Source organism: Malurus melanocephalus, unplaced genomic scaffold, assembly GCF_030028575.1.
Source record: "Malurus melanocephalus ecotype Western Australia unplaced genomic scaffold, MMel_1.1 scaffold_12, whole genome shotgun sequence".
Classification (NCBI taxonomy): domain Eukaryota; kingdom Metazoa; phylum Chordata; class Aves; order Passeriformes; family Maluridae; genus Malurus; species Malurus melanocephalus.
This window is the reverse complement of record NW_026623244.1, coordinates 3,119,617-3,145,930: the sequence shown is the minus strand read 5'-3', so window position 1 is coordinate 3,145,930 and position 26,314 is coordinate 3,119,617. Positions and strand designations below refer to the sequence as shown.

Here is a 26,314-nt window from a genome sequence, read left to right as displayed (position 1 = left end):
GGTGCCACGGTGACCCGTCCTTCTCCCACACCGCCCGGCAGCCGCAGCAMGGGCGCTCCGTGGCTGGGACGGCGGTGGGCAGAGGGGGAGCGAYCCCCGCTCCGTCCCACGGGTGGCCCCGTCCGAGGCTGCCGTGGGTCTCCCGTTTCCGTTCAATGTCACACGCCGGGCGGGAGCGGTGGGGTTCCCTGTGACCACCTGAAGGCTTCGGGCAAGCTGGCGCGGCCGCCCTGGTTAGTTTGGCTGATGGGCAGGGGGTCTGTGCTGCCCTGTGAGCCGAAGCTCTCCGATGCCGTTTCCAACGAGCTGTGTCCCAGTCGGTCTCATGATGTGGATCCCAGAGAAGAGGCGACCCAGGGAGCAGGAATGTCCCGTGGGGTGCACCCAGGGAGCAGGAATGTCCCGTGGGGTGCACGCTGCCTCTCCGTGCAGGGACCGGGGCACCGGCAGCCAGAGCGGCTTCTGCTGCTCTCCCGAGACTGCGGAGCTGCCGAGGCACAGGGACAGGTCACGGGCCACCCTGGCAAGGTGCCACTGAGGCATCTGCATCCGTGAATCGGGCTGTGCCAAGCATCTTATCCCTCCCTAGCTGCAGTTACAAGGCTGGGACCGCTGATGCCTGGGGTCTGGGATATCCTGAAGTACTCGGACCTTCCTGACTGCCCAGTTCTGCCCAGTGTGGGTCCCAGTACAGCCCCAGGGGCTCAGACAAGGATAKGTACGGTCATACCATCTCAGACAGGTGCCCCTGTGCAGGACAAGGAAAGCACACCAGGCAGGGCTGCCCGGCATCCCCTGGGGAGCAGCCCCTATCCCAGCCTCATGTGGCACACAGGGGACCATGTTCCCTCTCACAGGTAATCGATGGCAGCAGATCCTGATCGCTTTCATTATTATTATTTTCTTATGCATGTGCGCACAGGAGATTTATCGCTAGCTATGGAGGCAAAATCAATTATTCATGTTATAAATTAGAAAATGATTTATGTTTGTGGGAGGCCAAGCAGCGTGGAGCCCCTGGCCGCGTGGGAGCTGGGTTTGTCTGGGAATGGCACCAGACACCTCCTGCCAGCACTTCCCCAGTTTCTCTATCCTTTCTGTTCCCTTGGTGCCCCACCCAGGGATGCCCCCATCCTATCACAGCCCCAAGGTGACCCAMGGATGGTGACTGGCAGGCAGCATCCAGCCTCTCCCACTCTGTCAGTCCAGGTGTGCATGGACAGAGCCCGAACAAGGCTGGGGACCACTGTGGCCTGGTCACCCTGGCCAGTGCAACAAAATGATGCTCCATAGCAGTTTCCATGGCAGCAGGAACACAGTCCAAGCACTGCAAGGTGTGGGCTGCAGAAGGACCCCTGTCTTTTTGTCCACTAGAAACATAATCTCATGTCCTCTCCAGCCTTAGCCATTGTGTCTGTGCTCCTGCTTCACTCAAAGGGCACAGTGGTACCTCCAGACTGCCACCCATGGGGACAGGGACCCCTTGCCCTCCTAACACCCCTRTGCTCTCAAGGAAAGGGTAGATGGGTCAGGGCATCCCACCTGAACCAGTYCCTGAGGTGAGCTCCCCCAGAATGGTACTGTAGGGTTTGGCTTGACCATGGCTCAGCTTCTCCTGGGCTAGAATGATCTGAGGTGTTCTGAGAGTCTCCCCAGACATGGAGATCCCACACCCTAAGGGCTGACTGCTGCWCTGCGCAGAGCAGGGTGACACTGGACTCCCACTTCTCCCAGTTTTGGGACAGGGGGTCAGCTGTTGATGCCTGGTCTGCCCCCAGCCAGCCATGCCCCAGGCTCTCAGCCCAGTGCTGGTGGGAGCTGCAGTATCCCATGGGTCTGCATCAGCAGTCCCAGCACCTCAATCCAAAATCCCACTGCCCATGTCATATACCAGCGGGAGCGGATGCCGTGAGCCCGCCAGCCGCTCTCTGCTGATAGCTGGGATTATTCTTGCTTCTGAAGAGCCTTGATCTAAAGCTGCCATGTCTGTGCCTCCCAGGGGACAGCAGAGCAAGCCGGGAGTTGCTGCCTGGTTCTCCTTGTCTGTTCATCTGAAGCTGCATCTGCTGGGGCCATGGGGAGGCAYGGGCTGAAAGGAGCAGCACAGGAGAGAAAGGAGCTGCCGGCAGCCCCAGACCAGGGACTGATCTCAAGTGAGCTGTGCTTCCAGCTCCTGTTTGCATGACATCCTGCTCTGGCCTCAGCCCTGGCCCTTGGGATGGCAAGGAAGGACAGCATGGGGTGACCTCAGCTCTCCCTGATCATCCTTTTCTCTGCGAGTCCTGGAGCCWCTTCCCAGGCACCAGAGAGCCTGTCAAACCCTGCGACTCTCAGGACTCTCAGGTGGCTGAGAGCTTGCTGGCTCAGCATACAGATGGGGGTGTCAAAGGGGACAGGGGTTTTGGCTGTTCCTGCCTGGCTCCTTGCCAGGGTTTGAGCAGGAGGACCATGGACAACCAGGCACGGTCCCGGGACAGGGAGCCACCTTGTCCACAGTCGAAATTGTTGCACCCGTGTCAGACCCCAGCCGGCCCTGGGGACCCTCTGGGACCACACATGGGTGCAAAGGGGTCCCTGTTTGCTCTGCTCTGGTTCTAAAGGCCCCAGAAAATCCASAGAGTTCCACCTGGAATCCCACCGAGCTGTGGGCAGCCGGGAAATGAACGAACCACATTCTGGAGCAGAGCATTGCCTCAAGCACCTTGCTGCACCCTGGTCCCAGGGAGCACAGGGCCGGCCCGAGCTTGTGCGAGCATCCCTATGATTTATTGCTGCGGAGCAAATGCTTACAGAGTGCTTTTGGCAGAGAAAACCTCTGGGGAACTGCACGGGGTGTGCAGGAACAACAGGGGAATTGCCTGTCAGCTCCATTGTGCCAGGGGCATCCAGAGCACCCACAGTCTCCCATGGCTGGCCAGGGAACACGTTCATCCTGTGGGGAGAGGACTGCAGAGAGCTTGGGGCTGGGGTGGATTAGATCTGCTTTGCATTATTGCACCAAACACCTGGGGACTCGGCGGCTCGTGACGCTGCTGTGTAATGCAGGGAAGCGGGCGGCGGTGCGGGCAGACACTGGTGCTGCCGGCGGCTGGCGGGCAGGGAAGCGGTGCGGCCCCGAGGAGTGTGGGCTGSCTCCGGAGGGGGGAGCCGGTTTCTCCTGCTCCTTGTTCTCCTGCACATCGACAATGAATAGGCACAGAGGCAGCAGGAATGTGCTGCAGGAATCAATACCGCTCCAGGAGCGGCCTGGGTGCTCCTCCCTGCGCTCCCGTGGGAGCCATCCCCCAGCGTCTCTCCCTGAGCTATCGCTGTCGCCTCCTGCCCGCTGTCGCCTGGCTTTCCAGCACTCTCAGCAGGACTGTGGAGCAGCAGGGGCTGGCAGCACCGGGGCTGGGGAGCTGACAACCGGGATAGCCCGGCTCCTTTTGGAGATGGAGGCAACACGAAGGATAGATCTCTCATGAGGGATCCAGGTTTTATATSGACTCGAGCTGGCCCCCATCGGCACTGTCACAACCCACTCCATCATGACCCGTTCTGCCACAGTCCCTAGAAAGTACCGGGGTGCCGTGGCTGGCTGCAGTAGGCACAGATGCTGCCAGGGTGTGATTTCTGCCCAGCAGACAGTGTTCGAGGATGTTGCAACCTGAAGCAGCTCCCARTCTCACCCAGCGCTGGCTGTGGCAGTGCTGCTGCATCCAGTGCCAGCCCTACCCCATGGGAAGGAACTCCACTGCTTTTGATAAACTTTAATTGATTCATCAATGGGATCCACTTGGAGCTGATAAATCTTTCAGGAGCCCTGGCAGAGGAGGCTGAGCTGGGCAGGCTGGGCATTCCCCTGCTTCCTTGCTGCTGCACAGCTTCTCTGAAGCAGCCAGCTGCCCAAGTGTGTCCTGCCGGCCCTAGCTGGCTGCCAGCAGCACCCCAGGTTCCCCTGCAGCCTCTTTGCTCTTTCCCACCCAGGGATGCGGCCTGGGAGAGCTACAGCACAGCCTGATGCCTGCACCCTGCTSAGACCCCTTGGCCAGGGAGCCCCAYCCCAGTGCTACTGCAGAGGGACAMCATTGTCCCTCATTGAGAAGAGCTGGTGGTCCCTGGCTCCACTGCAGCACCAACCAGGTCCTTCCTCTGTCCTCCTGTCCCCTCTCCTGGCATGGGACAGGGCAGTCCCCMGGCTGGGCACTGGTCCTGGTGCATCTCCATAGCAGATGTGGCTCTGGGAGCCCAGGGGGACAAGTCCAGCTCGTCCCATAGGGCCACGTCCTGCAGGGGGATGGTGGAAGGCTCTCACTCCCCCACCCTGTGTCCCAGCAGGTAGCAGGGATGCRGGGACAGGGACTTCGAGGCAGGAGGCAAGCACAGGCGGATCCGGTTACAGGCAGCACRGGGCAGAGAGATAGGCAGAGAACAGCAATGCAGCAAAAAGGGCTTTTAGTGATAATAAATAATTAACATTTCTAATGATGTCCCGGCGACAGGAAGAGTCCAAGCAAGGACCTGGGGGCACTGTGCACGGTGACAGGAGAGGCTGGGCACTGTGTGGGGTCCGGGGAGACTGTGCAACGACAGGGGCTGGGTTGTGAGAGAGCTGCAGGGTTGGGGGTCCCGGGGTAGGGGCTGGGCACTCCTGGGGCACCCCAGGTGAGTCGTAACTGGGGTTCAGCATTCACACCCTGCTGCTGCCAGGGGTACAGGAAATCTCTGAGTAAGAGGACTGGAAGACTAAACAAACATGGGGATTAGCCTGACCTCTGTGATGGCAATACCTTCGCAGGGTTTCCCATGCCCAGCAAGCATCTGACAGGGACTCCTGCTGGCAGGAGGAGGGGGCTGGGAAAGGGTTCTGGGAGGCAGAAGCTCACAGGGAGCCGCKGGGATGAGTGACAGTCACCCCGTCATTGCCAGCCATGGCACAAGGARATCCCACGCTGAGAGGTGTCCAGGGGAYACGGGAGCAGAGGAGGTCTGTGGGMAAGACAGAAGATCAGACACTGCGGGACAATGACAGGGAGGGGACAGCAGGGAGAAGAGGGATCAAGCAAGCAGCCATCTGAGCATGGGAGTCCATCGCTGTGAGCCACCGYACAGTGGGCATGCAGACATGGGAGAGGCAAAAGCAATCCTAGGAGGGACCAGGAAGGCATTTCTGGCAGGACTGGGCACTTGCTTGCATCCCTGCATGGGCCCCTGGGGACCTGCCTGTGCTGGAACCAGCCTGGAAGAGGACCAGAGGTTTGGCAGGGCCAAGGGAGGCAGAGCTCAGGAGACCCGCGAAGGGAGGACAGCGACTCATGGCCAGTGCAGCRCAGGCTGTGGGGAAACGGAACGCTCACTATAAATACATCAGCAGGGTAAACGCCAGGGAGGAGGAGAGCTATTTCAGCTAAAAGACAACATTAGCACAGGAACAACTGGGGATAAATTATCCATGAATACATTTACGGTGGAAATTAGACCCTCGGAGCAGGGATGTCCCAGCACAGCCCCTCCAGAGAAAAAAGCAGTGCCAGGCAAGAGCCGGGGTCGGCTTGGCAGCTGAGGGATCCCGCAGTGTGCTGTGGTGACAGCATGTGCCCTCTCCTTGTGTAAAAAGGCAGCAGGAGTGCATGATGGGGTGCATGCACATTGCTGCACGCACGTGTGAGTGCAGGTGTGTGTGTGCGCATGGGCTGCACGCACATTTGGGTGGCACACGGAGTGCTCACGCAAGCAGATGGGGTGGGTGCACACAGGCTGTTGTGTGTGCATGTAGGTGCATTTGAGCGTGCAGGCACTGTGTGTGTGTGTGCTGTGCACCCGCCAGGCTGTGTGCAGGTGTCCAGCMCTCATCATGTTCTAGAAGGAGGAATGACGGCTCCAGTGAAGTATCCTGGAGGTCAGTGCCCTGAGTCAGCACTCCTGTGCTCACCTGCACCCTGTCTGTGTTGCACCATCTGGAATTTACTGGAGGGGTGCTCTGTGAATCCAGCTGATCCTGRGTGGATTCGTGTCCTGCTCCCAGACCAGTACTGTCCCTGCAAGAGCCATGGGGATCTGGCACTGCCACCACACAGGCTTACCCTGGCAGTACCAGTTAGCAGCCCTGGGCCACCCCTCTGCCCATTGCAACGTAAGCAAGGGGCAGACTGCTGCTCCCCAGCACCCCGCTGCCTTCTCCCCAGGGAGAGCCTGGAGTGGCAGATGAGCCAGCAGGCAGAGGGTCACCGAGTGTCAGGGCTGCTAGCTTTAAGAGGGTCCCAATTCCCTGGGAGCTGTGTCGGCATGGATGGGGTCCCAGGAGCAAGGGCCAGGGGAAACTGGGACATCTTACTCCTGGGGATGGGAAAGGGAGGGCCCAGATGTGCAAAGAGGTGGCCAGTGCTCATGCCGGCCACAGCTCAGCAGAAGAGCCTCCCCCCGCCTTCACGCAGCCCTCAGTGGAGTGCAGCATCTCCCTTCCCCCCTCAGCGTGTCTGGCTGCCGCTCGCTCTAATTTCCTGTGCATTGTCCCCATCACCGCGCCACCATTCCCTGCACATCCCCCGCTCACCGTGCACCGCGCTGCCAGGCTCCCCGTGCCCCAACGCCTGCGCCCTCCCTCAGTGCTCTGCAAACGTCCCTGCCAATGTCCTCATGCATCCCAACTCATTTCTCTGATGCTCTGTGCTCCCCTYTGCAGCTCCTTGCGGAGACCCGTGTCCCACCCCCAGGTGTTTGCCCCTCTATGTCCCCCACTCGGATGCAACCAGAGGGGTGGGATGGACACATCTGGGCCAGCTCGGGACTGGTGCAAGGCTGCATCTTACRGCCACGGCAGTTATTGTGCCAAGGTGCCTGCTGGCTGCTCTTCTCCCCCAGAGAAATACCCCAGCCTAAGGTGGCAGCACCCATGGGAAGGGCGCTGAGGAGCTCCGACAGCAGGTATTGGAACACCTTGCAGTCCCAGAGTGGAAAATCACCCCGCTGGGTGCCGGTGGCAGCGGCTGGGGGCTCAAGGCCCCCTCGGCACGTGTGTCCTGCTGGCACGCAGCACACATGGGGTGCCACGGGGTGAGCRCATCCCTGCGGACACGGCACACACCTGCGGAGCCACGCGTGCCCAGCTGTGCCCATGTGGCAAACACGGATGCACACGCAGGGCTGTGCGGGCACACGTGCAGCTGTGCCGGTACACCGGCAGCCCTGCCTGTGTGTGTGTGCACTCACGCCTGGAGCCGAGCCCCGCTGTGCTGGCACGCTGGATTTAGAGCCCCGGGGAGCCGCTGTGCCCGGTGCCATTCACAGCCTTGGCATGCTCGAGTTGGCTTCCTGCCGGCGTGTGTGTGCTCTGTACCTGCCAGTTGCAGTGAGGGCGTTGAGAGCCAGCTTGCAGTTTGTGAGAATAATTATCCAGGTGGTTACCAAAGCTGGGATGAGCAAACAGCTCGGCAGCAGGGGTGCTCACCCTGAGCGCACACGCACTCRTGCATGGCTGCAGCCAGGAGCTGGGGCTGTGGACACTGGCAGGCAGAGCACACCTGCAGCTCGGGGCTGCACGGGGTCACACAAGCGCAGCATTGCACGCGTGTGACGGTCACGCTGGCATCCCAGTCTGGTGGGTTTGCTTGGCATCATGGCTCACCATGGCAAATGCAGAGAGCAGGCGTGGTTCCTGCCCCATGGCAGTGCCCCATAGCAGGTTCCCTGTGCCTGGATACCGACATTTTGGCTGTGAGGGCCCTGCAGCAGTCAGCCATGCAGCAAGCCCGGTGTTCAGCCAGGCACCCTGCAAGAGGGAGTCATCAGAAATGAAATAAAGGGGTATTTGATGGCCATATGGAAGCACCTTTGTTGGAAATAATCACTGTAACTGGAGAGCTCTTGAATCCAGCAGGAAGAGAAGAACCAGGAGCAACAGGCAGAAGCTGTAGCCAGACATGTTCGATGAGAAATAAGGGCTTTAGACGAGGTGATTAGCCACTTGAAGCAGCCCGAATGGCACGMGTTCCAGTAGTCCCTGCTGTCTCCCAGCCTGTCTCTCCTGCTGTCTCTCACAGTGGCCACGGCCCCAGACTCTGTGCTGGGGCACCTGTCAATGTGCTACACTGGGGTGATCTGGTAGCTTTGTACCCTCTCACTGTTGTCCCGTTCCCTGCCACGGCCACTTTTGCTTCCAGAGACACGGAGAGAGTTCTGTGCTCAGCCCCTCAGGAGAAGAATGTGTTGGGGAAAGCAGGCTTCCTTAAATACAATCCTGCCTCAGGTGTCCGCTGGCTACAAAATTTTGGGCAGGTCAGTGCCTAACAAAACCTAAGATGGGGCCTTTCTTGCAGCTCAGATTGGCTGCCAGGACACACCCCTCCTGGAGTCCCTGCAGCCAGAGGTGGTGACCTGCAGGGTGATGGCACCGGAGGGTGCTGACCCCTCAGGGTGTGGCTGAGTGTTAGATTCATAGAACGGTTTGGGTTGGAAGGGACTTTAAAGATCATCTAGTTCCAGTCCCCCTGCCATGGGCAGGGATGCTGCCAACTAGATCAGGTCACCCAGGGCTCCATCCAGCCTGGCCTTGAACACTTCTAGGGACAGGGCACCCAAAACTTCTCTGAGCAACCTATTCCATTGTCTCACCATTGTCACAGTGAATAATTTCCTTCTAACAACTAATCTAGATCTCCCCTTTTAGTTTAAAACTGTTCTCCCTTGCCCTTCCAAGGAAACACTGTTGCACCAGTGGGGTGCCAAGCTCCCGTTCCCTTTCCTTCTCCTGTGCCCACCCCCCGCGGCCCCCAGGCCGGGTCGGGTCCTTGGCTCTGCTCGCTCCATCACTCCAGCTGCCTTTGCAGGAGTTGGGGAGCCGTGCCCAGCCATGCCCCGACTGCTCCTCACCGAGCATCCCCAGAGTGACCGCAGCGAGCCGGGACACACTCCCCACCGCAGCCAGGCAGCTCTCCCGGCGTCCCGGGACGCTACACCCCGCTCCTCCCGGAGCCCCGCACCGCGGCGGGCCCGCTGCCCGGGGAGATGCTCCCCGGTACCCCCCCGCAGCACCGCGGGGCCGGACCTGGCGGCGAGCGGCCCCACCCCGCGCTCCCCATTGGCAGCGGCGCCCCCCGCCCGCCGCCGCCGCCGCTGCCCGTTGATAAAGGCGCCGCGCGGCCGGAGCGGCCCCGTCGGGAGCCGGGAGCGGCGCAGCCGGAGGCGGGAGGAGCGGCGGGCGGCGAGGCGGCCGTGCGGGATGCGCTCCCGCCGCCGTGGGGGCGCCGGGCGGCCCCCCTGGCCCGTGAGTAGCGCTGTGGTTTTGCTGCTCCGTGAAGTTTCCCGGGGACTTCGGGGCGGGGAGGGGCGGCTCTCAACTCCGGCACGGTCACCGGCCCGGGGAGAAGTTGGTGGAGGGAGGAGCGGGACCGCGGGCACGTAGCTTGTCCCCGCGGCTTAGGAGGGATGCGGGACAGTGAGTCGGGAGGGAGCGGGAAGAAGGATGGGATGGGGATGKAAGGATGCTGGGCTGGGGAGGACCGTGCTCGAGAGGGTGGACAGTGATGGGGGGTGTGTGCTGGGACTGGGGAGCGCTGGCAGGGGCAGCGGGGCGCTGRGCAGCGAGGGACAGCCCCTCTTCGTAGCGGTACTTGTGCTTGGCCGTAGCTGAGCCCGTGGAGGAGCGGGGGGCAGCGGGCAGAGGGATCCCACCGTGTGGCTGCCTGCGTGGGAAGGGGCTGTCTGTGTACTGGTGGGCCTGAGTCCCGCAAGGACCCGCTGTCCCTTTGGGGCGAGCTCAGAGGATAAGGTGACTGCTCATCTCCACACTGCATTAGCTGCTGCTGGCTGAGCCCCAGCCTGCCAGGTCCGGCACTGAGGAGTCCTGCATAGGAGGGACAGGCTCGCAGCAGCGTGCAGACATCGCAGCAGGACCCAGGCTCATGGGCTTTGGCTGGAGCAGAGGCACTGCAGGGTCTGAGCTGCTTGGGACTGAGGTGCTGTGGAGGGGGCACTGCTGGTACTCTGGGCGGCCCAGCTGCTGTGGAAGAGGGGTCTGCTGGGTTTGTGGGACATCTCCTGCCCATGCTCGGCCCTGGCAGGTGCAACTGTGACAGTCTGGGAATGGCAGGAATGAGAATGTAATGTTACTGGGGCACAGTGGCATGAGGTTCTGTGATGTCACCATGTTGTCACTGCTTTGGGGTGCGATCGGGGTGCAGTGAGGCCCTTGCTGCATGATGTCAAGAAATGTCRTAGAGGTGCAGGAGGTGACTGCGGCCCAGCATGGGATGTTGCTGCAGTGGTGGCGCATGACATCACTGGGGTGCGTGGTGTGGAKGGCAGCAATGTCACCGTGACACGTGGGATGGGGTGGCTGCTCAGGGAGATAACACCCACCTTCCCCATGATGTAAAGCAGGGGCTGGGGATGTTCGTGTGTGTGCAATGAGGAGCTTTGGGGACAGCATCTCCCCGCTTGTGGTGACAGGTCTGGGGCACAATTGCCTGCCAGCCCCATGGCTCCCTTTGCAGTCCCACACYACTGGGCGCTGTCAGTGATGGCACTGCGTGAGCTCAGATGAGCCCTATGTGCTGCATCCCTGCCCCTGTGCTGCCCGGCTGCAGGACCATACCCTGTGTGGGTTCCTGTGGCATCCCCCCGGTGCCTCTGCCCCCACTTGGMACCTTGGATTCGTGTCACTAAGCTCAGCCATACTGAGGAAGCACCCTGGGGTGACCTTGCCACCAGGTGCCACAACACAAGTCAGAATGTGACTCTGCTGGAACAAGACAGACTGAGGTCTGCCCTGCACACAAGCACACCTCAGTCTGTAAACCTTCCCCTGCAAACTTCAGGGGAAGTTTCATGCTGGGACCATGGTGCTATCAACAGCATGCTGGGAATGATGAGGCCTTTCTGCATCTGACATGCAGAGCCCGAGTCTCCTTCCATTCCCCTTCCCAAAATGGCCTGGCTCTGGGCTGGACATCCCTTCCCTATGGCACCAAGCACTGGATCCACTTGGAAACRTCTTTTGTCTCCAATCAGGAACATTGTTTCTTCCTGGAAAAGCTCCATCCAACTTGGAGGGATTTCAGCTGCAGCTGGATGAGGCAGGGTGGGGTAGCTGGGTAATAGTCCAAGTTCTGGGGAGTGGGAGCTGAAGYGGGGAAAGACAGAGCGCCCTGCCAGTGGTCTGGGGACAGCCACCCATCACCTGGCTGTGGCTAGGAGTGCAGCAGCACYCTGCMRGGGCTCATGTGGCAGCCCAGAGCCRTATCTCCACAAGGTCGGTGGCTCTCCCCCGTGCATGATTGCCYAGTGTGGGGCTGTGGCAAAAGCTCCCCTCCTTCACTGTCTGACACTGCAGAAGGGCACCCAAGGATTGTCCCATCCCTGAACAACCCAATGAACCCTGCTCCATCACTTGTGTCTTGAATGGGACCCCTGCACCAGGGAAAAATTGGGGCTCCTGCCCTCACGAGTTGCTACAGGCAGTATGGAAGGGTAATGGGCACAGGAAGAGAATAGGAACAGGACAGGGTAGAGCTGGGGACACACACACATCCACCCTTGCAGCTGTGCCTGGGGTATAGATGAGGCTGGAGAGGAAAAGAGAGCAGGGCTGKGGTGATAGAATACAGGGCTCTGGGTGTTCTAGTCAGTGGGGTTAAGATTTCCTCTGCAGCTTGAGAATGGCCCCTTCCTGCCCAGCCAGGTGGGCCTGGAAGCTGTTTAGCTGTGGCAGGGGAATCCTGTGCCCTCAAAGAGCTTTGGGACCATTCCCATCCCCAGGGGAGGCAGCAGCAGGCTGTTCTCCACAATCCGGTGGGTCTGCCAGGATCTACATCTTGGGTACCTTCCCCACTCCCAGCTGGGCACGTGTGGTACCACGCAGCCTGGGCATGTGTGGCCACAGCCTCCTTGGCTTGCTGTCAGAGCCCAGCAGCATGGGGGTCAGCTGGCAGGAGGGTCATTCACTCTGTAGTGGGGGTCTGTTCCTGGCTGGGGAGGGCACTCCTGTCCAGGGKGATGGCACAGTCACATAAAGCACTGTCCCCTTGGTGGCCAGGTGCCCCAACCACCCGTGCAAGTGTGGGCCAGGCTGTTTTTTCTCCCAGGTGGAGTGCTGGCATGGGGGTTCATGCCCATAGCCTGGGGACACCCAGCTCATTTCTGGGCTCTTCCCCTCTGGAGGGGACTGCTTGGCCTGGACAAGGGGTAGCCCTCCTGGGTGCCATCTTGCTCCTCACCTGTGCTATAGCCAGGTCAGAGCCAACTCCAAAATCTCTGCAGCCTTGCCAGCAGTGCTGGCAGACGCTGTCCTCCGCAGTCCAGGTTAAATGAGCCTCTCCTCCCAGTCTCCTGTTCCTCCCAGCATCTTCTTGTGGCTGCATCCCAGTGCAGAAGGCTTCCCTGCCAGGCTGGAAGGAGCTCACCCTGCAGAAACCCTGGGAGAAACAGTGCCAGCAGGGTGGGGAAACTGAAACACATGGGAGTAACTTGGTGAAGTATTCCTGTGTTCTCCCTGTGGACTTCCCCAGCTCTAGAAGACCAGTGGGACAGAAGACAAGTTCCTCAGGCCAGCGAATGCCTTCTTCTGATCCCTGCTAAGGAAGCAGGGATCGACATTTTGACTTACCAGGACCGTGGATGCCAGCGGTCCCTTAGGGCAGAGCGATCTGGGCCTGAGCCCAGCTTTGCAGCAGCCCACAGCCTTCCTGCTGCCTCCCCAGCTCCTCTAATGGGATGGGCTCATGAGCTCGGGCTGCTGCTCTGCCCCAGCTCACTGGAGTATGCTCTTGTCCCAAGGGTGAGCAGCACCTAGGGCAGTACCTGAAAGGAGATGCCGGAGTGACAGTGCCAAAGGTCAAGGGACAGGAGGTGTGCTGGAGGCTGGGGTGCTGTGGAAAGGGGTGAAAAGAGACCCTCTCCCATGCAAGGATGGTGGGGCTGCTTGTGCATCGTGGAGCAGGGTCTTCTCCTGGAGCTGATGGGCTCTAGGTCTCTCCCAGGTGCCCAGGATGCTGGCGCTGTGCCTGCTGTCCCTGGCCTGGCTCAGCGAGGGCTCCCAGCGCAGCGAGCCCATGTTCACAGCCGTCACCCACCGCCTGCTCCCGCCTGACTACGACAGCAATCCCACACAGCTCAACTACGGCGTGGCCGTCACCGACCTGGATGCCGATGGTGACTTCGAGATTGTGGTGGCAGGGTGAGTGGTGCACCTAGCGCCTCAGTGACAACCCTGGTCTGGACAGGAATTCCTCCCTCCTTTGTGGTCTTGTGGCTGGCAGGGGGATTGTGCACAAAGGTGGGTGGGTGGGGGTCTGCATGCACCCACTAGTGTGTGTGTGTGTGTGTGTGTATATGCCCACACAGGGTATTGATGGCAGCTGAGTGCCTTTGTAGGGCCATGTGAGTGCCCCATCGGTCCCCACTCCGTGGGGCAGTGGCAGCTGCCCAGCAGCCAGGGTCCACCCTGCAGTGCACAGCCAGCGTGTCCCCAAGCCGTCTCAGCTCTGCTGACAGGACTTCAGCGCTCTCTGGAGATTCAGTTAATTGGCTGGAGGTTTTTTATAGTCCTTTATTGGAGTGATGGCTGGGAAGGGCTGGCAGGAGCCGGGGAAGCAGGGAGCTGTGTGCTGTGCTGCCAGTGCCCGAGCGGGGCTGGACACAGAGCAGCTGCTGCCAGCAGGACCAACTCTGGTCAGGAGCAGCAGGGACCATGGTGTGGGCTCTGTGTGTGTGCTGGCACTGCTGTGAGCTGCCACTGCAGGGTGTCTGTGTACCTTCCACCATCCTCACTCCCGAAAGAGGCTTGCACACACAGGTGTGCCCACCTGGAGAGTGTTCTCTACCCTCACRGATCCCATCCMGCTGGATGGAGGCACTGCGGTGGCRAGCAGGCAGAGTCTGGCCCTGCTGCTGCTCTGAGCATAATCGAGACAGGAAAACATGGGCAGCACTGGGAACTTTGGAGGGGTTTGGGCCACCACTCCCAGCTGTGCTGAGTCAAGGAGCCAGCTGGGGTTTTGTAAGCAGTCCTGGTGCTCGTTGTATAACTTGTTTACTGGTGCGTTGGGCAGGAGCAGGCGAGGCGCCAGTGGGACGCACCGTGCTGAGAGGATTTGCCTTGCGTGCCCCTTTCCTTGCCCTGGGAAAGCTCTGCAAGCAGGGACCTGCACCCCATCCTGTGCTGCTCTCTGCCKGGCCCTCCCTGCTGCCCTGGTGTTGACAGACATGGGATGCCTGACAGGGTCCTTGGCCTCCGTGGGCCATGCAGGTCTTTGCAGTGCCCATCAYGGGGAAAATCCAGTATCATACCCAGTGTCCCCCCAGGGATGAGACAGGGGCTTTCATCCTGTCCCCAGGCCTTGGGAAGCCATCACCCCTGCTCCCCCCCGCAGGTACAACGGCCCCAACCTGGTGCTCAAGTATGACAAGGCACGGGGGCGGCTGGTGAACGTGGCGGAGGATGAGCGGGGCTCCCCGTACTATGCACTGCGGGACCGGCAGGGCAACGCCATCGGCGTGACGGCCTGTGACATCGACGGCGATGGCCGCGAGGAGATCTACTTCCTCAACACCAACAACGCCTTCTCCGGTGAGCCCTGCCGGCAGCCGAGCCCCAGGCACGGGGGGAGCCCCTGCCGTGGCCGCCCGCGACCTTCGGTGTGTGAGGGATGTGTGCGGGCTGGAGTTAATTTCTCAGTTGAGTGGCTCCATTGATTGATGGCAGCACGGGTGGGACACCGAGCCCAGCCAGCCACCGAGTCAGCACTTCCAGCTGCCCATCGCCCTTTTCGCGGCACCCCAAGTGGGACAGAAGATTCTGCCCTTCTGCCCCCAGGGCTGTCCTGCCACAGGGACCCTGCACCGCAAATCCCAGCTGTGCCCTGCAGCAGTTGTGCCCTTCCATCCCACGGCTCTCCTGTGCCTGCTGCACCAAGTCAGGTCTAATCCTGTCCCTTTAGTGCTGTGCCCGCTCCTGTCATGGCTGTCATGGGAGCAAGACTGAGGTGCTCCAGTCTGGCACTGGGAATCCCCAGAGCTCCTGGCTTGGTGCTCCAGCCCAGCTCTGCCCTGTGTCCCTGACCTCCAGGGAGCAGATCCTTCTTCACAGTGCTCCTAATTACCCGGGCTGGCGGTGGCTGCCGGCACACCTGTCCCTAAATCAGGCTGTGCCATTGGCGCTGTCACGAGCACTGTAGCTCRCTGACTGTGCCTGCCACTGAATCGATTTCTTTTTTTAATATTTTATTTTTTTTTACCTTTCTGGGGATGATCTACAGGGCTGTGCCCCATTGGGACATATTTTAGCTTAATGAGTTGATTCTTCTGTGTGTCTCCCAGTGGCCCTTAGGGTCATGGGGCTCTTGCAGCAGCCCAGCCCTATGGCACTGTAAGGGGCTGCAGGGACAGCAGATATTTGGGGTGCTCTGGAAAAAGGGTACCTCAGCCTCCCTTGCTGCAAAGCACCCTCCTCGGGAGAAGACAGGGTGCTGGAGCCCACTGAGCTGTGCCCCCTCCCCCAGGCATGGCCACCTACACGGACAAGCTCTTCAAGCTCCGCAATGGGCGCTGGGAGGACATCCTGAGTGATGAGGTGAACCGGGACGTGGCCAGTCGCTTTGCCGGGCGTTCCGTTGCCTGCGTGGACCGGACGGTGAGCAGGCAGGGCTCTGTGGCCAGGGGCATCTCWGCCCCCTTCTCACCCCAGTGCCCCTCCGGTGGATTTTGGGGGACTGCTCCCCTTGCCAGTCCCATCCACCCCTCACTTGGGCCAGGGGTGCCCCCCAGCTGCCTGTTGACTGTCAGGGCTGGCAACCCCCCCAGCTGTAGAGCTGTGCATGCCTGTCCACACGGTTGCCACCAGCTGATAAACGTGCCTGTCGAGGTGATTTATGTTCCTGTCACCTGCTCTTTCTTCGTCCTCCTCCTCCAGCGGTTTGTTTCCAAATGATTATCGCTAAATCAGGGTGCAGCTGCTGCATGGGACAAAGGGGGCGGTGGAGATTGGGAGGACCTGCACACCGGGGGTGCTGGGAGCGGGGGAGGGCAACGTGCCCCTTGCCAGCACTGACCAGAGAGCTCCTGGAGGCAATGGGGCACATCCTCACTCCTGGGATGCTTTTTGCCGTGGGCTTTGCAGAGCTCCTGCTCGGCACACAGTAGCAGTGCCTGCTCCTACACAGCAGTAAGATCGTTCACGGCAGGCATCCTGTTGTCCCCGTGGAGATGAGTTTTGGGTGGGTGCTGAGGCAGTACTGCCGGCTGCAGGGCTCCGGCAGATACTCCATCTACATAGCCAACTATGCCAGCGGCAACGTGGGCCCCCATGCCCTGATCGAGATGGATGTGGCTGCCAGTGACCCTGCCCGTGGTGTCGTGGTGCTGGTGGATGTGGCCGCCCAGGCTGGCGTCARCAAGTACACAGGTACGCGGCTGCTTTGACCCTGCGGAGGGGACGGGGCGCTGCAGGGCATTGCGAGAGTGAGACCCCGCAGCGGCAGGCGGTGCGGCCGGAGCTCCGTGCCACGCGTTGGGCTGCCTGACTGCCCCATCTAGCGGCAGCCCCACGGCCCGAGGAAGGGAACCGGGACCATGGGATGCACGCCTGTCCTGGCGGGACCCCTGTGCCCACCGTCACCGGGGCTGATCCCTGCAGAGCTCGCAGCATCCACCGAGCGGGCAGCGGGGAACGGAGGCTTGCGGGGGGAATGAACCCAACTGCGCCCCATGCTGCCCCACCGCCGCGGGGACTGCTGCATGCCCCAGCGGTAAATTGTCGCTAATTAGGAGTGTTGTCACCATGGCGATGGCAGTGATTAGGGCTGGGAGTGACAGAAGCGGCTGCCAGGTCCAATTAGCTCCTGATGAGAGGGATTGGAGGTGGGCACGGAGGGGACACCAGAGGTGGGAAGGGTGGGGGGGTGGTGCTCGGGAACACCGGGTCGGCAACAGCGAGGGGACACGGGGAGCACAAACTCCCGTGGGGCAGCTGTGCCCTCACCCGGGGCTGCTGTCCCCAGGGGGCCGTGGGGTGGCCGTGGGCCCCATCCTGAGCGACAGCGCYTCTGACATATTCTGCGGCAATGAGAACAGCCCCAATTTCCTCTTCCACAACTGGGGGGACGGGACGTACAGGGACGTGGCGGCTGCYGTGGGTGAGTAGAGGAACCCAGACKYTGGGGACCTCAGGGCAGGGCTGGCTCTGTCTGTCCCTGCCTGCACTGGATGAGTGCAGAGTGGAGGGACAGCCCTGGGGACCCGGAGCCCCACTGACCACTGGGCAGTGGCTGAGATGCATCGGGGCATCCGTCAGCGCAGGGATGCAGCCCTGCGCGTGGAGGACCTGTCTGGGGACGATGGGGCAYATCCTAGGAATTGTGCTCGGGACAAGGAGGCAGGGAGGGGTTTCCCTGTCCCCCTGTCCCCCTGCGGTTCCCCAGGGCTGGATGACCCCTACCAACATGGACGCGGTGTGGCGCTGGCCGACTTCAACCGCGACGGCCGAGTGGACATCGTGTACGGCAACTGGAACGGGCCGCACCGCCTCTACCTGCAGAGTGGAGCTCCTGGGCGTGCCCGATTCCGGGTGAGCGCTGGGACCCGCCGCGCTGGTGGCTTTGCCACTGAGCCACCTCGGCCAGGGGGGCTGGCTTCACTCTGAATTGTCTTTGAGCCCCACTTGCCAGTGTGGAGGGGACCCGAGGCATCAAAGCAGGACCCGGTGTCCTGCTTCCTGTGCCTACTGCCAGGCTATGGCCATCCCTCACGCAGGACATCGCCACCCCCAAGTTCTCCATGCCGTCCCCCGTCCGCACCGTCATCGCGGCCGACTTCGACAATGATCAGGAGCTGGAGGTTTTCTTCAACAACATCGCTTACCGGGGCTCCTCCGCCAACCGCCTGTTCCGGTAGGAGCCCGGCGGGGCCGGGGAGCCTGCACCCTGCYCCGGGAGTCGAGCAGCCCTCACCGCACAGCCAGGCTCACGGGGCTCCTCTCCAGCAGTGCCGCGGCTTGGGCTCAGCTAATAAAAGGCATCGTGACTGAGCCCTTCCTGCCATCATTACCGGTCACAGCGATCGTGCCTGCAGCAGCCCCTGGGGTCCCCAGCACCGCTGATTAGCAGCCGTGTGGAAGCTTGTTCATGGCTCCTGTTAATTGTGGGGGTCAATTCTTCATTGCTTCTGTGTAGCACCTCCTTGCCTGCTGTGCAGGGCCGTGGGAGCCAGCTGTCTACCGAATGCTTGCCRCCGTGGGTGGCTAGAGGGCAGGGGTGTGGCAAGGAGCCCTTTGGAGACATCTCCAGGTTGCAGAGGTGCAACAGATAATGTTGCTACTCTGCAGTTCAGACTCAGAAGCTCTCATGAAACCCCTGTTGCCCCTACATGGAGTGGGGATGTGCCAACGGGCAGGGGACAGTCACATCCACGCCCTATAGTCACCAGGGCTGTCACCCCTACCATGATTCTGCAGGAGGGGACAGACATGCCCAGGAAGGCTCTGAGGACTGCAGGAGCCGGCATTAATACCCTGTGTGTTGTTGGCAGGCTCGTCCGCAGAGAACACTCGGACCCCATCGTGGAAGAGCTGAATCCWGGGGATGCACTGGAGCCCGAGGGACGGGGCACAGGTGGGTCCATCCTGCTCTGGCAGCTGAGTCCATCTGCCACAGCCCTGCTTGGGCTGAGGATGCTGCACTCCTGGCTGAATTATCTGCCTGCTCCCCACCAGCAGGGCTGGAGCTCCCATCGCCCAGCAACAGGCCCATGCTTTCTCCCTCCACCCATACACAGCCAACAGTGCCATCTCCAGCGCCCCAAGGATGCGCTCTTGGAGGGCATCCCCCTTCAAAGCCAGCCTCTGCATTAGGGAGGAGGCCAGGCAGCCCTCTGTGACCCACAACCCTCCAGGCACTGCCTGTCCCCTCCATTGCCCAGGGTGCCAGTGTGCCTGATTACAGGATGCCAASCACACAGAAACCCTTACTCCTGCGTTGGAGTCACCCCATCTTCCCTTTTGTCCCTGCATGGTCAGGGGTGCTGCTATTGCCTGTGGAAGGTCACAGCAGCAGCAAGGTCTAGTGCTGGGAGACATGGGCCAGGCCCCAGGCACAACACGATCCTGTCCTTGCAGGAGGTGCAGTGACAGATTTTGATGGCGATGGGATGCTGGACCTCATCCTATCCCATGGTGAGTCCATGGCACAGCCGATCTCCATCTTCAAGGGCACCCAGGTGAGTCCAGCAGAGAGTCCTTGTGTTGTACCCATCCCTTCTGTCCCTCCCAACTCAATCTCTCTGCTCTCTCCTCCCTCGCAGGGCACCAGCAACAAGTGGCTGCGTGTCATCCCCCGTACGCGCTTCGGGGCCTTTGCGCGGGGAGCCAAAGTGGTGCTGTTCACGCGGCGCAGCGGGGCCCACCTGCGCATCATCGACGGTGGTTCCGGCTATCTCTGTGAGATGGAGCCCGTGGCGCATTTCGGACTGGGTGAGCCAGGGCATCAAGGGGCTGCCTCCACCCCCAGCCTCCCYTGGCATTCCCCTGGACAGGGGCCATGTCTGTTACCCTGGTGTCAGTAGTCATCCATGCTGTCCCCCTGGGTGTGGTGGGCTCTGTGTGAGCCTGTGGGCAGGGTGCCCAGCCACTGCAGCTGTGCTGCAAAGGCAGCTGCCCTTTCCCCATCCCCTGCCTGCTGCTTTGCCCAGGGTCTAGGGCTTTCCCTGCCCTTTAACCCTCTCTTGGCGCAGCATGTCCAGCAGCCAAGCCTTCAGGGTGTCCCTGCCCACTGGCACGTCACCCCATTGTCCCATGCACACCCCTCAGAACACATCCTTGAGTGTGGGCTGTCAGCAYGAGCACCTGGGCTTAGGGAGCAAGGGGAGGCTTTGCTCCTCCCATCCCTACCACCCCGCTGGCCTCCTTTCAGCCCCTGCCCACCCCGGAGACCCTCCCTTTGATGGGCTGCCCGCCTGCAGGGCATGACGAAGCCAGCAGCCTGGAGGTGACTTGGCCGGACGGCCGCGTGGTGTCACGAGCTGTGGCGAGCAGTGAGACCAACTCTGTCCTGGAGATCCCCTACCCTCTGGATGTGGAGGAGCCACTCATGCCTGCCCCGCTGGAGGTGAGGGCTAGGTGTGAGTGTAAGGCACAAAACTTTGGGGCAGGAACGAGGGGCTGGGCTCTGCTGGCTCARTGGCTGCCCAGGGCTGATTCCTCCTCACCCCGGTGGTCTCTGCTTCTCCCCCTGTGCAGTGCGGGCAGGGATTCTCCCAGCACGAGAATGGACGCTGTGTAGGTGAGTGGCTGCTGGGGGCACAGGTGTGCCTGKACCCAGGATGCTGTAGCAGTCCCGTGGGGGACACTCTGACACTGGGCGGTGGCTGCCTGCCACATGGCTCAGTGCCAGRTACAGCTGCCTGCCTGGCATGTGGCCTGGGAATGGGACAGCAGAACAGCTCCAGAGGGACACCATGGTGTCACAGGGGGCAGTGAGAGCACTGTGCAGGGGCAGGAGAGGTGGCTGGCGTGTGGCAGGCATTGTGCTGGAGCCATGAGTGATGGAGGGGTAGCAGGGATGCAGCAGGGTGGCTGTGGCCATGCTGAGAGCCTCCTGGGCAGAGGCACAGCCTATGCATGGCTACCACTGGGGCGGCCATCCAGTGTGTATTGGGGGAACCAGAGCTGCTGGCGGCCCCAAGCCCTGTGCCCAGCCATCTCACACTGGGGACTCTCCTGCAGACACAAATGAGTGCACTGAGTTCCCCTTCATCTGTCCCCGGGACAAGCCTGTCTGCATCAACACCTATGGCGGGTACCGCTGTCGCACCAACAAGCGCTGCAGCCGGGGCTTTGAGCCAAACGAGGATGGCACAGCTTGTGTGGGTGAGTGATAGCTGGGACACCCTGACCCCATGCCAGCTGTCATCAGCCCCAAAACACCACCCTGACACCAAAGCACACCTGACAAAGTCCAGGCCGCATCCTGCAACCCATAGGGAGGCAGCCCAGCCACCTCCACCCTGGTCTGTGTCTGTGTGTAGTGTGCCTCACATTGAGCTGCCATTGACTCTCCTCTTTCTGTTTTTCTCTCTTGCTCCTTTTCTCCTTTTCTGTGCAGCTCAAGTGGCCTTTTTTGGGGGATATCCCTCTGCTGGGAGCTGGCCTGGGCTCTCCCACAGTGCCCTCCTCCCTCTAGTCCTYGGACTCAGCCTTTGCCTCTATGCACTTTAACCCCTGCCCGTAACGTGCCAGAGCAGCCTTGGTGGAAGGATGGGCTGGCCTCTGCCTGTCTCTCTTTTTCTCTCTCTGTCCATGTCGAGCCACCCTGGAAGTGCTGGCTGGGACCTACCACGGCGACCTGCAGSGGGACAGGCACAGACCTGGCTGTCCTGTGCACCGTGTCTGGGAAAGCAGCCCTGGGGCAGCCCGGCAGCGCCCCTTCCCCAGCATCCCCCTGCCCCAGCGCTGTTCCTGCCMTGCTGGCAYCTCCCCGGTGGTCRCTTGCTCCGTCGCCTCRATACCGTACCATGTGCCTGCTGGTTTGGCCTGCGACGTGTGTGCTTTGCCTGCCCCCTCCTCGGTGATGGGGACCGCCTCCCCAGCCCTGGCAGAGGAGGGTCTCCACAGCCCTGCAGGGGCAGGACCCTCCTGGTCTGTTTTTTAATGTATTGACCCTACTGTTTGGAGTCGGACCCTGCTTAGTCCCAACAGTCTTCCAGCCCCTCTCCCAGAGAATCCCCAATAAACTATATCCCATCTATTACCCTGGTCTGCTGAGCTCTGCAGGGCAGGGCTATGCTTGTGCTTCTGCGCACCCTGCCTTGAGGCTGCACATGGAGGGATTCCAAGATGGGGAGCACCCCCAGCATGTCCCAGCTCTTCTCCTGCTGGGGCCGGGAGCTGGCTGGAGGGTGATGGTGGCCCTGGACAACTCTGCACTGGGGCCACAGCCAAATGTGCAGCTCTGCGGGGGCTGGGGGGCAGCAAGCAGCCCTATCTGCACCCCAACAGCAGGGCTGTGCTGCTTTTCCCCCCTGCATGCTGTAACCCCACACTGCTCTCTTCCCCACCACCAGACATCGACGAGTGTGCTCAGGGCTTACACAACTGCAGCCAGCTCTGCATCAACACCCCTGGGGCCCACACCTGCCGCTGCCACCCAGGCTTCCGTCCCCTTGATCCGGCTGCCAGCCGGTGCCTGGGTGAGTACCTGCAGTGCCCAGCCAGGCTGCCCTGGCAGGGATGCTCAGGGGGGCCARTTGTGCTCACAGCCCTGGTGCTGGGGGTAGGATGGACAGACTGGGACTGTGCAGGAGWTGGTGGAGTAAGGAGACATCTGTCACCCAAGAGTCTTAGGACCAAGCAGTGGCAGCATCACCTGCCTTCATGTCCCAGCTTCACCCAGCCCTGGAGCTGCCCCCCTCCATCCCTTGCCCTGCCCATGCCAGACAAACCCTGTAGCCTTGGCACAGCTCTGACCTTTTCCCCTTCTTTCCCAGACATCGATGAGTGCCAGGCACAGCCTCGCCCCTGTGACCATATCTGCCACAACAGCCACGGCTCCTTCCACTGYCACTGTCACCACGGCTTCTCCCTGGCTGCTGGTGGACGCTGCCAGCCCAATTAGCCTGCTCTGGCACAGCCAGATGTACCCTGCTACCCCCCAGCCCTGTGCCAGCTGAATAAATCCTTTCCTGCACCATATTCCTTGTGTGTCCCTGTCCCAGGGACACATGRCTGCTGCACAGGTCTGTTCCTACCYGCCTAGCCTGCCCCTTCCAGTCCATCCCCTCCCTYCCCCCATGCCCACCCTCCTGGTGCTCTGTGCAGCCCAGTGTAAAAGGGATCCCCAGCCTGGTTCTGTGCCCCCACAGTTATCCCATTCCCCTGTCCAACACAAGAAGATGCAGGGCAGGCAGTGGGGGAARAAGCGTGGGGTTTATTGAGGAAGGTCTCCATGCAGGGGGTGCTCCAGCAGGAGCATTGAGGCCAGGGCCACCCCACACACACACGTCATGACCGAGCCAAAGGGAGTCCCACAGGGCAGAGTCCTCCCTCCAGGTCCCCAGGAGAGAAATGCCAGCTCAGTTCAGCCCTGCACCCAGACGGGAATTCTTCTCCTCGGGGTGCTGGATGTCACAGGGACCCTCCTATTTCCCCCATCTGACCCTGGACTGTGAACCTCCACACCTTGCAGCCAGGCCCAGGTGTCCCTCGAGGTTCCCTCTTACAGGCCAGGCTGAGAATTGGGGGGCTGGTGGCAAATGCATGCAGGACACGTGGGCAGGAGTGGGGTCAGCAGTGTGAGAGGAAGGGTCCTTGTGGAGCTGCTCCACCGGGCACCCTCCCTGCATTGGGGCAGGTCATGGGGCACAGTGGGCAGGTGGCTGCTGGCAGCCAGGTACACACAAGCTGTGCCAGGACAGGGCAGGGAGCCTGCCTCAACCATGCCACAGCTCAGCCTCAGCTGTGCTGGGCCATGAATGAGCCCAGGGCACATGGCACAGGGGCAGCATCACGCCTGGCACTGCCCCCTCCCTGCCCTGGACACTGGGCTAGAGATTCCTGGATGAGCAGGGGAGGGCAGCAGGTCATGCAGGGAGCAGAAGCAAGTGCTCAGTATCATGGCAGAGCTGAAGGGTGCTGTGGGTGAGGATGCAGTGCCAGATGGGGGAGGGGGCCAAGGGAGCAGCAATGGGGCAGCGTGTGGGGCAGAGCTGGGGTGAGTGCATGGCCCGTCATGCAGAAGAAGCGTCACCAGTGCTCTGCCAGGCCTCCTGAACAGTGGACAAGCAGCAGCAGAGCCCACAGCACCAAGAGCAGGGTCCCCAAGGAGGAGGTGCAGCAAGAGCTGTCAGTGTCTGTGGGCGTGGGGCTAAGTGTGTCCCCTGATTAGCACTGCCTGGGGCTTTGCCAGTCCCACTGGTCCCCAGTGCCTGGCAGCAGGGACACTGCCAGCTGGGACTGCCCGTAGCAGGGCAAGTTCCTCTCACTGGGGCGGGGGCAGCAGCACCAAGCACATGGAGGGCTGTAGGAGCCCCTTGGCAACCGTTTGGCTCAGTGGGAAGCACCTGGGATGCCCTAGCACGAGTCCCTGCCCACAGTGGGTCCGAGCAGGGGCAGACCCACTGCGGGGGCACAGAGCAGATGGGGGTGGGCAGCCCCACCGGGTAGCCCCGGCCTCCCCCTCCTGCTCTCGCTGGGCTCAGAAGCGGGTGCTCTGGTAGTGCAGCCTGCGCAGATCGGAGCGGCCGCTGTCCCGGCAGTACGAGTCCCTGCAGGGACTCCCTGCCAGTCACCGGCCCCCCGCCCCACCGCCGCCCCCGCCGCTGCTGCTGCTGGAGCTGCCGCTGCTGGAGCTGCCGCTGCTGCACCGGTCCTCGTAGATGGAGATCTCGATCTGGGCCCTGCTAAGGATCGTCGGTGACATGTGCCAGCCCAATTGTTCCCCGGCGTGCCTGCACCCTTTGCCACCCCCCAGGCACCCCGCTGCCCAAAGGATACGACTCTCATGCCACGTTCCAGGGGGTCAGTGAGCAGCAGCCCCCGTGGTGCATAGATCTTCTCGTTCTGGTCCTGGATGTACTTGGAAATCTTCTTCAGGACCTGTCAGCACAGGGAGGGACACTCAGGGTCTGCCAGCATTGCTGTCTGCTCTGTCCTCCAGTCCCACATTCCCCGTGTCATCCCTGAGCCATCCCTGTGCCCACTGCCAGCTGTGCCCACCCCTGAGCCCTCCCTGCACCTCAGCACCTTCTCATAATGTGTCTCCATGCAGAGAAAGATGAAATAGGCAGTGGCACAGGCCAGGCACCCCTCGAGGTACGAGCTGCCCCCAATCTTCTCYGCCTCGGCGTAGAAGCCGTTCAGGGTTTTCACAGTTTCCTCAAAAAGTTGCCGCTCAATCTAGGACAGAAACCATGGTGAAGAGGAGTCTGGCCAGACTGACTGGGGTCCTTGGAGAGCACTTAACCCTCTCCTCCCTTCCCAGCTGATGTCTCAGCTTGCTGGCCCCTGCCCACCTCCCACGCATACCAAGACCTGCTGAGCCCACAGCCTTCCCCAGAGCCTCCCGGGCCCCAGGAGCGCCAAAGTCCCTGAACACCAGCCAGGGCAGCTGTGATTTCATGTGCCCAGCAGCACTGGCTGGCCCGGAGCCATACAACACCCCATGAMCCCCCACACCTTCACACCCCTCTCCCCTCTGAGCCCTCATAGGGCACTGCCAGAGGGCACCCCCACCCTGGCAACCTGTCAGACTCCCTACCCGGCTCTCCAGCTCAGGGGGAAACTTTGTCTGGAACTGGCATGTGGTCCCATCACTGTAATCCCGCTGCACGAAGACCTTGGTGGCCAGGGAAGCGCTGCGCCGCAGTTCCTGCAGGCTGTGCACCTGGGGRCAGAGGGTGAGATGGGTGGGATGCAGCCAGGGGTGCTGGGCATCCCTGCTGGAGAGCTGAGGGCCTGGGGAGCAGTGCTGTTCCCCCCGTGTCAAGGCTGCAGGCTCACACACCCTGGGGCAGGGAGCTCCTAGCACAGGCTGTGCCATGCCATGAGCACAGCTCGGCGCTGGAGGTGCGAGCCCAGGGGTGAGGGGAGGATGGTGGAGGGGAGGACGCTGTGACAGCCCCGTGCTCGGAGTGAGGGTGAGTGCATGGGCTCCCCACCCCGGGCTGGTCTCACCCCCGGCGGTTCCTGCAGGCATGAGCATGCGTCAGAAGAGACCCATGGCCCGGGAAGGGGACAGCCCCCGGTCCCCAACAGCGCCCCAGCACACAGCCAAACCAAAAGCTCACGGGGAGAGGATGGGAGTGAGCCGAGCAGGAGCAGGGACTGGGCAGCGGGGCTGTAACAGCGGCACAGCGGGTGAGCGGGCTGCAGTGGGGCATCTGCATGAAAAGGACCGGCAGCCCCGGGCGCAGGTGCTAAGCCCTGATCCCCACGGGCTGTGAAAGCCCGTGCCAGCCCCCGAGCTCCGGGTTGTGAGGCAGCTTTGGTGGCTGAAGAACGGGATGGAGGGGCCGGGTTGTGCCAAGGGCGGGCATCAGGCCCCTCCCTGCTCTTTCCCCGTGTGACATGGGGCTACTCCCCGCTCTGTGCCCCACAGACCGTCTGATGCTGTCCCGCGTCCGTCCCATGGCATCCAGAACAGGACCCCTCAGTCCCGCAGCCCAACCAGACCCTTCACCAAGGGCACCCTGCAACCACCTTGCATCCCCCACCCCTTCAGGCACCCTGCCGGCCTTTCTGTGCACACGGAGCCCTCGCAGCCCCCAGCCCCGCACTCCCCTCCACACGGACCCCAGCCCCACGCTGTCCTCCCGCCCCAGCGCACCCCAGGTGCACCCGGTCCCCGCCGCGCCCCGG

The 26,314-nt window shown here is 61.7% G+C and overlaps 2 protein-coding genes across 3 annotated transcripts; one reads left to right on the top strand and one right to left on the bottom strand.

Moving 5' to 3' along the window:
- The first annotated feature begins 9,140 nt into the window (after positions 1 to 9,140).
- CRTAC1 (cartilage acidic protein 1) lies at positions 9,141 to 22,673 on the top strand. Of its 2 annotated transcripts, XM_057380677.1 has the most exons (16): positions 9,141 to 9,241; positions 12,954 to 13,150; positions 14,346 to 14,542; positions 15,474 to 15,604; positions 16,219 to 16,375; positions 16,971 to 17,105; positions 17,391 to 17,536; positions 17,722 to 17,858; positions 18,496 to 18,578; positions 19,082 to 19,182; positions 19,267 to 19,435; positions 19,924 to 20,069; positions 20,201 to 20,243; positions 20,687 to 20,830; positions 22,024 to 22,149; positions 22,447 to 22,673. In XM_057380677.1, exons 1-16 carry the CDS (start codon positions 9,197 to 9,199, stop codon positions 22,572 to 22,574), a joined length of 2,085 nt encoding a protein of 694 aa, XP_057236660.1. In that variant the 5' UTR covers positions 9,141 to 9,196; the 3' UTR covers positions 22,575 to 22,673. The 2 variants fall into 2 exon arrangements, with proteins under 2 accessions (XP_057236660.1, XP_057236669.1); XM_057380686.1 differs by lacking the exons at positions 22,024 to 22,149; positions 22,447 to 22,673 and adding an exon at positions 21,066 to 22,012.
- Positions 22,674 to 24,242: 1,569 nt separating this feature from the next.
- Positions 24,243 to 26,085, bottom strand: GOLGA7B (golgin A7 family member B). Its single transcript, XM_057379132.1, has 5 exons — positions 26,057 to 26,085; positions 25,215 to 25,392; positions 24,701 to 24,853; positions 24,452 to 24,553; positions 24,243 to 24,347 (listed from the first exon to the last, which is right to left on the bottom strand). Exons 1-5 carry the CDS (start codon positions 26,083 to 26,085, stop codon positions 24,243 to 24,245), a joined length of 567 nt encoding a protein of 188 aa, XP_057235115.1.
- Between the last annotated feature and the right edge of the window lie 229 nt (positions 26,086 to 26,314).